Source organism: Pan paniscus, chromosome X, assembly GCF_029289425.2.
Source record: "Pan paniscus chromosome X, NHGRI_mPanPan1-v2.0_pri, whole genome shotgun sequence".
NCBI lineage: Eukaryota > Metazoa > Chordata > Mammalia > Primates > Hominidae > Pan > Pan paniscus.
In genome coordinates, this window is record NC_073272.2 from 110,043,479 (window position 1) to 110,058,603 (window position 15,125).

Consider the following 15,125-nt stretch of genomic DNA (forward strand, 5'->3'; position numbering starts at 1 on the left):
ACTGTGCTGAGAAGACACTGTGGGCTGAGGCTCCTCGTGCTTCTTCGTGGTGTTCAATTCCTAAGCTCACGATCCTCTGGAGGGGCATTCTTTACAAACCAAGGTCTCTATTTCATCACATGTGGCTAACGGATCGGAATCATCAGCCACCTGCAACAATTTTATTTCCAGGGTTCTTTCTCTTGTCAACTACAGATCAGGAAACAAATGCATGAAAGTGGATATCTTTTTTCCTCTTTCAAAATAGAAGCAGGTGACATCATTCGCAGTAAGGAACTGCTGAAAACCTTAAACAATTCATTTCAGGGCACTTTCTGGGGAACATTTCCATCCGGTGTAGTGATGTGGACCAATCCAACCCACCAATTTTGTTTAGTGCACTGCTATATTTTAAAATGTTTCCTGTTCATTTTGAAAAACCAGATAAAAATTATAACAATACTTTCTCTACGATAGAATTCTTTGTTTGCAATTCACTGAAAACCTGCCCAAGTAGTATTAACCAAACATAAGAGGAACTTACCGAACAATGTAACTGTATAGTTTGGCGAAAACTGAAAATCTAGCCTTGGGTGAGCCTTATGCTGCTCATTCAGTCTCTTGCTCTCTTTCTCTATTTCTCAGCTCGACATCCTCAATCAGGACTCCATTCTCAGGTCCACTCTCTCTTCTTGGTCTAAAAGAGGGACATGGCTGCTACTTCCAGGGGTACACACTACCCCATTCGTGTCAAAGAAAAGCATTTCCCCCCAGTATTCCCAAGCCAAAGTATTAAGATTCAGTCTGATTTCAACATTTTGGGTTATATGGCCACCCCCAACCAAACACTATGTCCAGGGGATGAAACGAGTGTCTGGCTTATACTAGTTTGTGTTCCATAAATCCATTGGTCAACTGCTTCAAAACTACATGTATCCCCAAATGGGAATCAGGATTTTTGGGAAGGAAGAAAGTAGAAATGAGTGATGGAAAGGCAAACAACAAATGTCCACTCTGTGCGACACAAATTGTTGCTTATATTAGGTAATTGTTTTAACTTTAAACTTGTCTAAACCCCTTCACACCCATTAGCACACTAGAGCCTTGCAACAACCCTAACAGGTAATCAATACTGGAAATATTGTTCCCACTTCATAGATGAGGAAACTGAAGCCCAGATGAATCAAGTGAATTCAATAAAGCTGCACTGTTGCATAGTGTTAGAGAAAATTGACCCTTGGGTTGTAGGAATCTGATCCTCTAACACCAAATCCATATATTTATATGAATTATGTTCACTGTATCTTATTTTTTAATCCCATAACCCGCTCCCATTCCCCTCCTTCCTACTCTCACAACCTTCCTAAGATATTAATATTTAACATGTAGTTTTTGTGTTAGATTATGTTCTTTCAAACTGTGTATTGTTGTTTTGTGTGCATATCTTCTTAATCTATATAAGTAGTACGACCTTATATTGCTCTTTCTGTTTCTCAGTTTTTTTCCTTTTTAAAAAATTTTTAGGTAACTTTAAGTTCTGGGATACATGTGCAAAATGTACAGGTTTGTTACATAGGTATACGCATGTCATGGTGGTTTGCTGCACCTATCAACCTTTCATTTAGGTTTTTAGCCCTGCAGGCATTAGCTATTTGTCCAGATGCTCTCCCTTCCCTCCCCCCACCAACAGGCCCTGGTGTGTGTTGTTCCCCTCCCTGTGTCCATGTGTTCTCATTGTTCAACTCCCACTTATGAGTGAGAACATGCAGTGTTTAGTTTTCTTTTCCTGTGTTATTTTGCTGAGGATGATGGCTTCCAGTTTCACCCATGTCCCCTGCAAAGGACATGATCTCATTCCTTTTTATGGGTGTGTAGTATTCAATGGTGTATACATACCACATATTCTTTATCCAGTCTATCATTAATAGGCATTTGGGTTGGTTCCATGTCTTTGCTATTGTAAATAGTGCTGCCAAAAACATATGTGAGCATGTATCTTTATAGTAGAATGATTTATATTCCTTTGGGTATATACCCATTAGTGGGATTGCTGGGTCAAATGCTATTTCTGGTTCTAGACCCTTGAGAAATCACCACACTGTCTTCAACAATGATTGAACTAGTTTATATTCCCACCAGCAGTGTAGAAGCGTTTCTACTTCTCCACAGCCTCGGCAGCATCTGTTGTTTCTTGAATTTTTAATAATTGCCATTCTGCCTGGCGTGAGATGGTATCTCATTGTGGTTTTGATTTGCATTTCTCTAACGATCAGTGATATTGAGCTTTTTTCATATGTTTTTTGGCAATATAAATGTCTTCTTTTGAGACATGTCTGTTCATGTCCTTTGCCCACTTTTTGATGGGGTTGTTTGCTTTTTGTTTTGTAAATTTGTTTAAGCTCCTTGTAGATTCTGGATATTAGACCTTTGTCAGACAGGTAGATTGAAAACATTTTCTCCACTCTGTAGATTACCTGTTCACTCTGATGATAGTTTCTTATGCTGTGCAGAAGTTCTTTAGTTTAATTAGATCTCATTTGTCTATTTTACCTTTTGTTGCAGTTGCTTTTGGCGATTTCATCATGAAGTCTTTGCCCATGCCTATGACCTGATGGTATTGCCTAGGTTTTCTTCCAGAGTTTTTATGGTTTTGCATTTTACATATAAGTATTTAATCCATCTTGAGTTAATTTTTGTATAAGGCATAAGGAAGGAGTCCAGTTTCAGTTTTCTGCATATGACTAGCCAGTTTTCCCAGCATTGTTTACTGAATAGGAGATCCTTTCCCTTTTGCTTGATTTTGTCAGGTTTGTCAAAGATCAGATGGTTCTACATGTGTGGTGTTATTTCTGAGGTCTCTGTTCTGTTCCATTGGTCTGTATGTCTGTTTTGGTACCAGTACCATGCTGTTTTAGTTACTGTAGCCTGGTAGTATAGTTTGAAGTCAGGTAGCGTGATACCTCCAGCTTTGTTCTTTTTGCTTAGGATTGTCTTAGCTATATGGGCTCTTTTTTGATTCATATGAAATTTAAAGTATTTTTTTCTAATTCTGTGATGAATGTCCATGGTAGTTTGATAGGAATACCACTGAATCTATAAATTACTTTGGGCAGTATGGCCATTTTCACAATATTGATTCTTCCTATCCACGGTTATGGAATGTTTTTCCATTTCTTTGTATCCTCTCTTATTTCCTTGAGCAGTGGTTTGTAGTTCTCCTTGAAGAGGTCCTTCATATGTCTTGTTAGCTGTATTCCTAGGTATTGTATTCTCTTCATAGCAATTGTGAAAGGGAGTTCATTCATGATTTGGCACTCTGCTTGTCTATTTTTGGTGTACAGGAATGCTTGAGATTTCTGCATGTTGATTTTGTATCCTGAGACTTTACTGAAGTTGTTTATCAGCTTAAGAAATTTGGGGACTGAGAAAATGGGGTTTTGTAAATATAGAATCATGTTGTCTGCAATCAGAGATGATTTGACTTTCTCTTTTCCTATCTGAATACCCTTTATATCTTTCTCTTTCCTGGCTGCCCTGGCCAGAACTTCCAATATTATGTCGAATAGTAGTGATAAGAGAGGGTATCCTTGTCATGCACTGGTTTTCAAAGGGAAAGCTTCCAGCTTTTGCCCATTCAATATGATATTGTCTATGTTGTGTCATAAATAGCTCTGTTATTTTGAGATATGTTCCATCAATACCTAGTTTATTGAGAGTTTTTAACATGAAGGGATGTTGAGTTTTATTGAAGGCTTTTTCTGCATTTATTGAGATAAGCATGTGTTTTTGTCAGTGGTTCTGTTTAAGTGATGGATTACATTTATTGATTTGCATATGTTGAACCAGCCTTGTATCTCAGGGATGGAACCAACTTAATCGTGGTGGATAAGCTTTTTGATGTGCTGCTGGATTCGCTTTGCCAGTATTTTATTGAGGATTTTTGCATCAATGTTCATCAGGGATATTATCCTGAAGTTTTCCTTTTTTGTTTTGTCACCTCCCAGTTTTGGTATCAAGATGTTGCAGGCTTTATAAAATGAGTTAGGGAGGAGTCTCTTATTTTCAGTTGTCTGAAATAGTTTCAGAAGGAATGGTACCAGCTCCTCTTTGTACTTCTGGTAGAATTCGGCTGTGAATCTGTCTGGTCCTTGGCTTTTTTTGGTTGGTACGCTATTAATTAATGCCTCAATTTTATAACTTCTTATTGGTCTATTCAGGGACTGAACTTCTTTCTGGTTTAGTCTTGGGAGGGTGTATGTGTCCAGAAATTTATCCATTTCTTCTAGATTTTCTAGTTTATTTGCATAGAGGTGTTCATAGTGTTCTCTGATAGTAGTTTGTATTTCTGTGGGGTCAGTGGTGATCTCCCCTTTATCATTTTTTATTGTGTCTATTTGATTCTTCTCTCTTATTAGTCTAGTTAGCGGTCTATTTTGTTAGTGTTTTCAAGAAACTAGCTACTGGATTCACTGATTTTTTGAAGGGTTTTTCATTTCATTATCTCCTTCAGTTCTGCACTGACCTTAGTTATTTCTTCTTTTCTGCTAGCTTTTGCGTTTGTTTGCTCTTGCTTTTCTAGCTCTTTTAATTGTGATATTAGCGTGTTGATTTAAGATCTTTCTAGCTTTCTGATATGGACATTTAGTGCTATAAATTTCCCTCTTAACACTGCTTTAGCTGTGTCCAAGAGATTCTGGTACATTGTCTCTTTGTTCTCATTGGTTTCAAAGAACTTCTTGATTTCTGCCTTAATTTTGTTATTTACCCAAGAGTCATTCAGGAATGGGTTGTTCAATTTCCATGTAGTTGTGTGGTTTTGAGTGAATTTCTTAATCCTGAGTTCTAATTTGATTGCACTATGGTCTGAGAGACTGTTTGTTGATTTCAGTTCTTTTGCATTTGCTGAGGGGTGTTTTACTTCCATTTATGTGGTCAATTTTACAATAAGGGCTATGTGGCACTGAGAAGAATGTATATTCTGTTGATTTGGGGTGGAGAGTTCTTTTTATTTTTATTAAAAAGTAAACTTTAATATCAAAAATGCAAACTTGGGGAAGACAAAAGATCACACACAAGGCTGTCACTTCACACTTGGAAGGTTGCACAGCGGCTGGGCAGAGGCGCTCCTCACATCCCAGATTGTGAAGCAGCTGGGCAGAGGCACTCCTCACTTCCCAGGCAGGGCAGGTTGCACAGAGGCGCTCCTCACTTCCCAGACAGTGGGCAGCTGGGCAGAGGCGCTCCTCACTTCCCAGATGGGGTGGCGGCCGGTCAGAGATGCTCCTCAATTCCCAGACAGGGTGGAAGCCGGGCAGAGGTGCTCCTCACTTCCCAGACAGTGGGAAGCTGGGCAGCAGGGCAGCAGAGTTCCTCACATCCCAGATGGTGGGGTGGCCGGGCAGAGGCGCTCCTCACTTCCCAGACGGGGCATCCAGGCAGAGGCGCTCCTCACTTCCCAGATGGTTGGCGGCCGGGAAGAGGCACTCCTCAATTCCCAGATGGTGGGGCAGCCGGGCAGAGGCACTCCTCACTTCCCAGATGGTTGGCAGCCGGGCAGAGGCGCTCTTCAATTCCCAGAGGGTGTGGCGGGCTGGCACAGGCACTCCTCACTCCCCAGTCAGCTGGGCGGCTGGGCAGAGGTGCTCCTCACTTCCCAGAAGAGGTGGCTGGGCAGAGACACTACTCACTTCACAGTCAGTTGGGTGGCGGGGCAGAGGCACTCCTCACTTCCCAGATGGGGTGGTGGCCGGGCAGAGATGCTCTTCACTTGCTAGATGGGGCAGTGGCCGGGCAGAGGCGCTCCTCACTTCCCAGACACTGGGCAGCTGGGCAGAGGCACTTCTCACTTCCTGGACGGTGGGCAGCTGGGCAGAGACGCTCCTCACATCCCAGATGGGGCAGCGGCGGGCAGAGGCCCTCCTCACATTGCAGATGGGGTGGCCGCCAGGCAGAGGGGCACCTCACTTCCTAGATGGGGTGGCAGCCTGGCAGAGGCACTCCTCACTTCCCAGATGGGGCTGCAGCTGGGCAGAAACGCTCCTCACTTCCCAGATGGTGGGGCGGCTGGGCAGAGGTGCTTCTCACTTCCCAGACAGTGTGCGGGGGAGGGGAAGGGCAGAGGCACTCCCTCACATCCCAGATGGTGGGGCGGCTGGGCAGAGGCACTCCTCTCTTCGATTTGGGGTGGAGAGTTCTGTAGATGTCTATTAGGTCCCCTTGGCCCAGAGCTGAGTTCAAGTCCTGAATATCCTTGTTAATTTTCCATCTCATTGATCCGTCTAATATTGAGAGTAGGGTGTTACAGTCCCCACTATTATTGTGTGGGAGTCTAAGTCTCTCTGTAGGTCTCTAAGAACTTGTTTTTATGAATCTGGGTGCTCCTATATTGGGTGCATATATATTTATGATAGTTAGCTCTTCTTGTTGAATTGATATCTTTAGCATTATGTAATGCCCTTCTTTGTCTTTTTTTAATCTTTATTGGTTTAAACTCTGTTTTATCAGAGACTAGGATTGCAACCTCTGCATTTTTTTTCACTTTCCATTTGCTTGGTAAATTTTTTTCTCCATCCCTTTATTTTGAGCCTATGTGTTTCTTTGCACATGAGATGGGACTCCTGAATACAGCACACCAATGGGTCTTCACTCTTTATCCAATTTGCCAGTCTGTGTCCTTTAATTGGGACATTTAGCCCATTTACATTTAAGGTTCATGTTATGTGGAATTTGATCCCATCATCCTGATGCTAGCTGGTTATTTTGCACACTAGTTGATGCAGTTTCTTCATAGTGTCATTGGTCTTTATATTTTGGTGTGTTTTTGCAGTGGCTGGTACCAGGTTTTCCTTTCCATATTTAGTGATTCCTTCAGGAGCTCTTGCCAGGTAGGCCTGGTGGTGACAAAATCCCTCAGCATTTGCTTGTCTGTAAAGGATTTTATTTCTCCTTCATTTATGAAGCTTAGTTTGGCTGGTTATGAAATTCCAGGTTGAAAATTCTTTTCTTTAAGAATGTTGAATATTGGCCCCCACTCTCTTCTGGCTTGTAGGGTTTTTGATGAGAGGTCCACTGTTAGTCTGATGGGATTCCCTTTGTAAATGACTTGGCCTTTCTCTCTGGCTGCCCTTAACATTTTTTCCTTCATTTCAACTTGGAGAATCTGATAATTATGTTTCTTTGGGTTGATCTTCTCACGGAGTATCTTAGTGGTGTTCTCTGTATTTCTTGAATTTGAATGTTGGTCTGTCTTGCTAGGTTGGGGAAGTTCTCCTGGATAATATCCTGAAGTGTGATTTCCAACTTGGTTCCATTCTCCCTGTCTCTTTCAGGTACTCCAATCAATCATAAGTTTGGTGTTTTTACACTGTCCCATATTTCTCAGAGTTTTAGTTCATTCCTTTTCATTCTTTTTTTCTCTAATCTTGTCTGAATGCCTTATTTTAGCAAGATGGTCTTGAAACTCCAATTTTCTTCCGCTCGGTCAGTTTGGCTATTGATATTTGTGTATGCTTCACGAAGTTCTCATGCTGTGTTTTTCAGCTCCATCAAGCCATTTATGTTTCCCTCTAAACTGGTTAATCTAGTTAGCAGCTCCTATAACCTTTTATCAAGGTTCTGAGCTTCTTTGCATTGGATTAGAACATGCTCCTTTAGCTCAGTGGAGTTTGTTATTACACACCTTCTGAAGCCTACTTCTTTCAATTCATCCATCTCACCCTCCATCCAGTTCTGCGTGATTATTTGGAGAAGAGGCACTCTGGTCTTTTGGGTTTTCAGCATTTTTTCGTTTATTCTTTCTCATCTTCATGAGTTTGTCTAGTTTTGATCTTTGAGGCTGTTGACCCTTGGTTGGGATTTTTGTGTGGACTTTTTTTGTTTATGCTGTTGTTGCTTTCTGCTTGTTTGTTTGTTCGTTTTTCTTTAAATGGTCAGGTCCCTCTTCTGTAGGGCTGCTGCAGTTTGCTGGGGGCTCACTTCAGGCCTTCTTCATCTGGTTCGCTGTCATGCCTGAAGATGTCATTTGAGGAGGCTGGAGAACAGCAAAGATGGGTGCCTTCTTCCTCCGGGATCTCTGACCTTGAGGGGCACCGACCTGATGCCAGTAGGAACACCACTGTATAGGGTGTCTGACAGCTCCTGTTGAAGGATCTCCCCCAATTGAATGGCACTGGGTGCAGGACCCATTTAATTAAGCACTTTGACTATCTCATGGTGCAGGGGGTGTGCCATGTTAGGGGGAAACCCACTAGTCTGGGCTGCCCAGATTCCTCAGAACTAGCAGGAGGAAAGACTAAGTCTGCTGGTCCATGGAGACTACGGCCATCCTCTCCCCCTAGGGTCTCAGGCCCAGGGAGATCAGAGTTCTGTCCCTAAGCCCCTAGCTGGAGTTGTTGGAGTTCCTGCAGGGAGGCCCCACCCAGTGAGGAAGGATGAGTCAGGGTCAGGCCTGAGGAAGCATTCTGGTGGCAATCTGCCACAGCCAGTGTGTTGGGCTGCAGGGAATATCTCTTGGGACCAAGCAGTCCAGCCTCCTTGGCTTTTGCAGGGGAAAAGCACGGCCTGGAGCTATAGAGATGGCTGCCACCCTTCCCCTGCCCTGGAAGCTTAGTGTGTTAGGCAGCTAGCAGTCCCAGCATTGGCTGCCAACCCTCCCCCAAGGAGCTCAGATGGTTTAGACAGCAGGCAGCCACAGCTGTGGTGATGCTGCCCCTCCCCCCAGGAACTCAGCAGGCTTAGGCAGATTGTAGCTGAGTGGCTGTTGAGAATCTGCGCAGCTCCATGGTTGGGACCCTAGGCCCTGGTGGCATGCGCTCACGAGTGGGATCTTCTGATCTGTGGGTTGCACAGTTCTGTGGAAAAAGCACGGTTTCCCAGACTGGGTAGCACGCTGTCTCACCGCCTCCCTTGGCTGGGGACTGGGGGCTCCCCTGCCCCGTGTGGCTCTCAGGTGGGCTGCCACACCACACTGGTCTTCTTTCCTCTCTGTGGGTCACACGAGCCACCTAGTCAGGCCTGATGACAGAACCTGGATACCTAGGTTGCCAGTGGGGAATTTGCACACTGTTTCGGTTCTTTTCAATGGGAGCCTACAATCGCTGCTTCTTCTAGTTGGCCATCTTGGCCCCGCACCTCCACCCCCCAACCCCCATTTGTTAGTTTTTTCATTCAACATCATGTTTCTACATCAATCCATGTTGCTGTGCATACACTTAATCTGTTACTTATAAGCATTGCATAATATTTCATGGCATGCCTCTACCACATTTTACCTATCCACTGGCTCAGTCAAGTGCTCCCCACTGGGATTCTGCTACCTTCGGCCACCACAAATAGCACTCTCATGAACATCCTCACACATGTCTCCCCATGGTCTTATGTGAGGATTTTCCTGGATAATATACTCAAGAGCAGCATTGTTGGGTCATAGGATATATGTATATTAATATTTTAATGTGACTACATTAGTTATATGACCCTCAAGCCAGTGCAGCCTTTCTTGGCCACTGTTTCTTCAATTGCAACTCCCATGTAACATTTCAAATTCCCCCTTTCTTTTATATAGGCATACTATTTTTTAGCTTTTATACCACATTTTTACTCTGCCTTTTCTATGTTTAGCTACACAAATACTTACAACTTTGTTACAGTTACCTACAGTATTCAATATGATGATATGCTGTACAGGTTTGTAGCCTAGGAGTAATAGTTTATACCATAGAGCTTAGGTGTGTAGTAGGATATACCATCCAGGGTTGTGTAAGTACACTCTATGATGTTCACAGAAAAACTAAATCACCTAATGACACATTTCTCTGAACATATCCCTGTCATTAAGTGATGCATGACTGTATGACTGTGTATTTTATATGTATATAGGTGTTTAAAGCATTAATTTTTATAAAACTGCATTACAACCAACAACACAAATGAACAAAAATCCCAAAAGAAATATGATCAGACATGATTTTAGAAAGATTGCTCTGGATATTCCATGAAAATGCCTTATAAAGAGACAAGATGACTTAGGAAGCTACTGCAGGAGTTCTGATGAGAGAAAATGGTGGATTGGACTAGGGAGGTGGCAATGAGGATGGAGAGAAGTGAATGAATTAAGAAAAAGAAGATTTACAAAATAGAATTCACAGACTTGATGAGAGGATTGGCTGTGGGGAGTGAAGGAGAGGAGGGCATCAATAATAACTCCAAGGTTTCTGCCTTGGATAGAATATCTGTGTCATTCACTAAGATGAGAGGCACAGGAGAAGCAAGTTGGGAAGAGCTGATGTGATATGCTCAATTTTGAACATGTTGATTGCCACATGCCTATGAGATAACCAAATAGGAAGGGATGTCAGAATAGAGGCCGGGGCTCAAGAAGTCCCAGTTTTACTGCTTAGTGACTATGATAACCTGGACAAGTCATATTGAGAACTGGAGCCTCAGTTTCCTCATCTGTAAAATGGAGTAACAAAACATTCATCTTTATTAGTGTTATTAAAGTTATCAAATGTAAAAGTTTATGTGAGAAGGTGCTTTGTAAATTCTAAAATCCATATAAATGGTAATAATAAATATTTTCAAGGGGTATGAAATGGATGTGGGGAGAAAGGGAGATTTTCCAGGGACATTCAGGAATTCTTTGGCCTGCAGAGAGACTACAAAGCTCTGTCTGATTCATGGTGGCATCATCAGGCACATTCCAATCTCTGGGAAACTTATTCCTACAAAGAAATTATTTCCAGTGACTTGGTGTCATGGCAATTTAGCTGACTTGGGCCAGGATTGGAAGAATTGGAGGGAGGCTTCTAAATCCTGGCAGCAGGAAATTGGGATGAGGCCAATGCAAATGTGGCAGGCTGGGAAACATTTTTGCAGACAGAAAGCATTTTTTAAGATGTTTATTGTGGTAAAATATACATAATATAAAATTTACCATTGTAATTATTTTAAAGTGTACAGTTCAGCGGCATTAAGTACATACACAGTTATGCAACCATCACTGCCATCCATCACCAGAACATTTTCATCATCCCAAATTGAATCTCTGTACCTGTCAAACAATAACTCCCCACTTTCCCCTACTCTTGACTCCTGACAGCCATAATTCTACTTTCTGTCTCTATGAGTTTGACTATTCTCAGTACCTCATATAAATGGAATCATATATTTGTGCCATTTCATTTGGCTTATTTCACTTAGCATAATGTTTTCAAGGTTCACCCATGTTGTAGCATGTATCAGGATTTCATTCCACAGAATTGCCATTCAACCCAGCAATCCTATCATTGGGTATATACCCAAAGGAATATAAATCATTCTGTCAAAAAGATACATGCACACATATGTTCATCACAGCACTATTCACAATAGCAAAGACATGGAATCAACCTAGGTACCCATCAGTGGTGGACTGGATAAAGAAAATATGGCATATATATACCATGGAGTACTATGCAGCCATAGAAAACAATGGATTTATGTCCTTTGCAGGAACTGGAGGCCATAATCCTAAGCAAACTAACACAGGAACAGAAAACCAAATACCACATGTTCTCACTTATGAGTGGGTTCTAAACACTGAGTACACATGGACACAAAGAAGAGAATAATAGACACTAGGGCCTACTTGAGGGTGGAGGGTGGGAGGAGGGTGAGGATCTATAAACTACCTACCGGGTACTATGCTCCCTACCTGGGTGACAAAGTAGTACGTACACCAAACACCTGTGACACACAATTTACCCAGATAACAAACCTTCACATGTACCCTGGAACCTAAAAGTTTAAAAATAAATAAATAAATATGGTTTTATTATACACAGTTAATCAACATGGCAATATTTAGTGATTTATAGAAGGTGAGTTAAATCTTACCACTTTATTAGCTCATGGGAGGCCCTTTTACTTTTCTATACAATTCTGTTGCTGACTTTTTATTAATGAATTATTTGAATTTAATCGTAGGAGTGCTATTTTAACATATTCCTCTGGCCCTCAACACAATAAAGAAAAGTATTACCACAAAAAAGAATCTCATTCCTTATTAAGGCTAAACAATATTCCCTTGTATGTATGTACCACTGTTTATTATCTATTTGTCGATTGATGGACATTTGAGTTATTTGTACCTTTTAGCTATTGTGAATAATGCTCCTATGAGTAATGATGTACAGATATCTATTAAAGTCTCTGCTTTCAATTCTTTTGGATATGTACCTAGAAATGGAGTTGCTCGATCATATAATAATTATATGTTTCATTTTTTTTGAGGAACCACTGTACTGTTTTCCACAGTGGCTACACCATTTTACACTCCCACCAACGTGTGCAAGGGTTCCACTTTCTCTATATCCTTCCCAACACTTGTTATCGTCTGGGTTTTTGTTTGTTTGTTTGTTTGTTTTAATAATTATAATAGCTAAATTAATGGGTATGAGGTGATGTCTCATTTTGGTTTTGATCTGCATTTCCCTAATGATTAGTGATGTTGAGCATTTTTTCATGTGTTTTTTGGCCATCTGTATATCTTTTTTGGAGAAATGCCAATTCAAATTATTTGCCCATTTTTGAACTGGGTTGCTTGTTTCTTAGTTGTTGAATTGTAGGAGTTCCTTATATATCCTGGATACTAAACCCTTATCAGATATATGATTTACAAATATTTTCTTTCATTCCATGGAATGACTTTTCACTGTGTTAATAGTGTCCTTTGATTCACAAAATTTTTAGTTTTGAGGAAGTTCAATTTCTTTCTTTTTTCTTTTGTTGTCTGTGCTTTTGATGTATACACAAGAAGTCACTGCAAAATCCCATGTCATGAAACTTTTCCTCTATATTTTCTTCTGAGTTGTATAATTTTAGCTCTTATGTTTAGACCTTTAATCCATTTTAAGTTAATGTTTATATGCAGTATAAAATAAAGCTCCATCTTTATTCTTTTGCATGTGAATATCCAGTTTTCCCACCACCAGTTGTTAAAGAGACTGTCCTTTTCCCATTGAGTGGTCTTGGCACCCTTGTTGAAATCATTTGACCATAGATGCATGAGTTTGTTTTTGGCCGCTTGATTCTATTCCAATGAATATGTCCATATGTCTGTCTTTATGCCAGTACCATACTGTTTTGATTACTATAGCTCTGTAGTAAACTTTGAAATCAGAAAGTCTGAGTCTTCCAATGTTGTTCCTCTTTTTCAAGGTTGTTTTGGCTATTCTAGGTCTCTAGAGATTCTACATAAATTTTAGGAGTGATTTTTCTATTTCTGTAAAATTATTGAGTTGCATTGAACTTGTAGATTGCTTTGGGAGAAAGAATTTTTGAGTCATTTTCAAATGTGATGTTTCAGTTAAATCAACACTTGTGTTTCATTTGTTGCTTATAAAAAGCACACTCATGAGTAAAGAATTTAGGAAAGGCAAAATGATAATAATAATAATAAGTATCTGGAGAACAATGTTCTGGATGGAGAGTCAGAGATTTTGGGCTATGCAATATGGTTATAGACACAGCCTGTGTCCTTTTGCAAATCAGTAGCATATACTATGCCTTGGTTTCTATCCACCCTGAGACCCAAAGGGCCTTTGAGGTAGCTCAAATTGGCCTATTGCAGAGCTGTAAAGCTACAGTGATATACAAAGAGACTTCACAGGGAGGCTTTATTATTGGCTCTTAGCTGTTAAATCAATCACTCTAATTGAACCCAAAGGAAATAAAATCACCATCTGTTTATTGACATGATGGATATATCTGCCTTATCTAATGATGTCATCTACAAGTCTTGAAAACTATCCAGAAGGAATAATTTGGAAGGATGTGAAGAACTTTGGAAAATGTGTGCCCCCACCCCAAGCCTAACTCACCCATTCTAAACTTTCTGTCCCTGCACAAGCTATATCCCCTTGACCATATTACTATTAACAATATGAACATTTATAAAACCAACTTAAAGCCAAGCGGAGCCAAAATGCAGATGATACCCCCTTCAAGTTTGGGCCTTCCCTACTCTGAGATAAGAGGCAGTACCTACAACCTCACCTCTAGAGTATTTCTTTTTATTATGACCTATAATACCTTACCTGTATAGCTCCTGTATTAGTTATATATTGCTGCATAACAAGTTACCCCAAAACTTAGTGGCTGCAAACAACAAGCATTGGCTACCTTAAAATTTCTAGAGACCAGGAATCCAAGAACAGCTTAACTGAGTGTTTTGGTTTCAGAGACTCTCATGAGGCTGCAATCAAGGCCTCAGCTGGGATTGCAGTCATCCGAAGGCGCAACCAGGGAGGATCTGCTACCAAGCTCACACACATGGCTATTAGCAGGCCTCAGAAGATCTTCCAAGCTCACTCACGTGTGCCTCCCCATAGAGCTGCCTCATAAATGGCAGTGGCTTACCCCAGAATGAGTGATCCAAAAAAGAGTGAGGGGGAGCCCCCAAAATGGAAGCCACACAATCTTTGTATAGCCTAACCTCAGAAGTAACATGCCATCACTTCTGCCATATTCTATTTGTTAGAAGTGAATCATTAAGTGTGGCCTAAAAAGTAAAGAATTACATGGGGGTTCAAATCCCAAAGGGTGGAAATCATTGGACGCCATCTGAGAGGCTGAGTACCACAACCCCTCACCCTGCCCCACATTTCTGCAGCCTTATTTTGGTGTCCATTAATCCCATGGCTCTAAGGACTCCCAGCATATAGGCTATTTCCACTTTCTCATACTTGCCATGCTCCCTTTCCCCCATCCCCATGACAGGACCTCTGTTCAGGTTGTTTTCTCTACCTGGAATACTCTTCCTATTCTCTTCATTTACTTAATGTGTGCTTATCTTTCAGGATTCAGCTCAAGAATTAGTTTCTTTAACACCTCTTTTTCATTGATCACAGTGGTATATTTATAATTTGGGTATGATTGAGGAACATCTGTCTTCCTCAATAAACAACATGAGAATAAGAACCGTGTCTGTTTGTCTTTACCATTGAACTATCAGTACCTATCAATACCCCTGACATATAGTAGGTGCTTAATAAATATTTGTTGAGTGAAGTAATGAATAAATAAATAAATAAAATACCATCATCTGAGTAATATGAAAATAAGGGCTCCAAATATCTGCCAAAGTAATAATATACACAAGGAAATAC

The 15,125-nt window shown here is 41.0% G+C and overlaps 1 protein-coding gene across 1 annotated transcript; it reads left to right on the forward strand.

The window, feature by feature from the left end:
• The first annotated feature begins 958 nt into the window (after positions 1 to 958).
• On the forward strand, positions 959 to 8,378 carry LOC129395233 (uncharacterized). Its single transcript, XM_055106210.1, has 5 exons — positions 959 to 1,023; positions 5,158 to 5,249; positions 5,337 to 5,499; positions 5,619 to 5,676; positions 5,872 to 8,378. Exons 1-5 carry the CDS (start codon positions 959 to 961, stop codon positions 6,187 to 6,189), a joined length of 696 nt encoding a protein of 231 aa, XP_054962185.1. The 3' UTR covers positions 6,190 to 8,378.
• Positions 8,379 to 15,125: the final 6,747 nt, after the last annotated feature.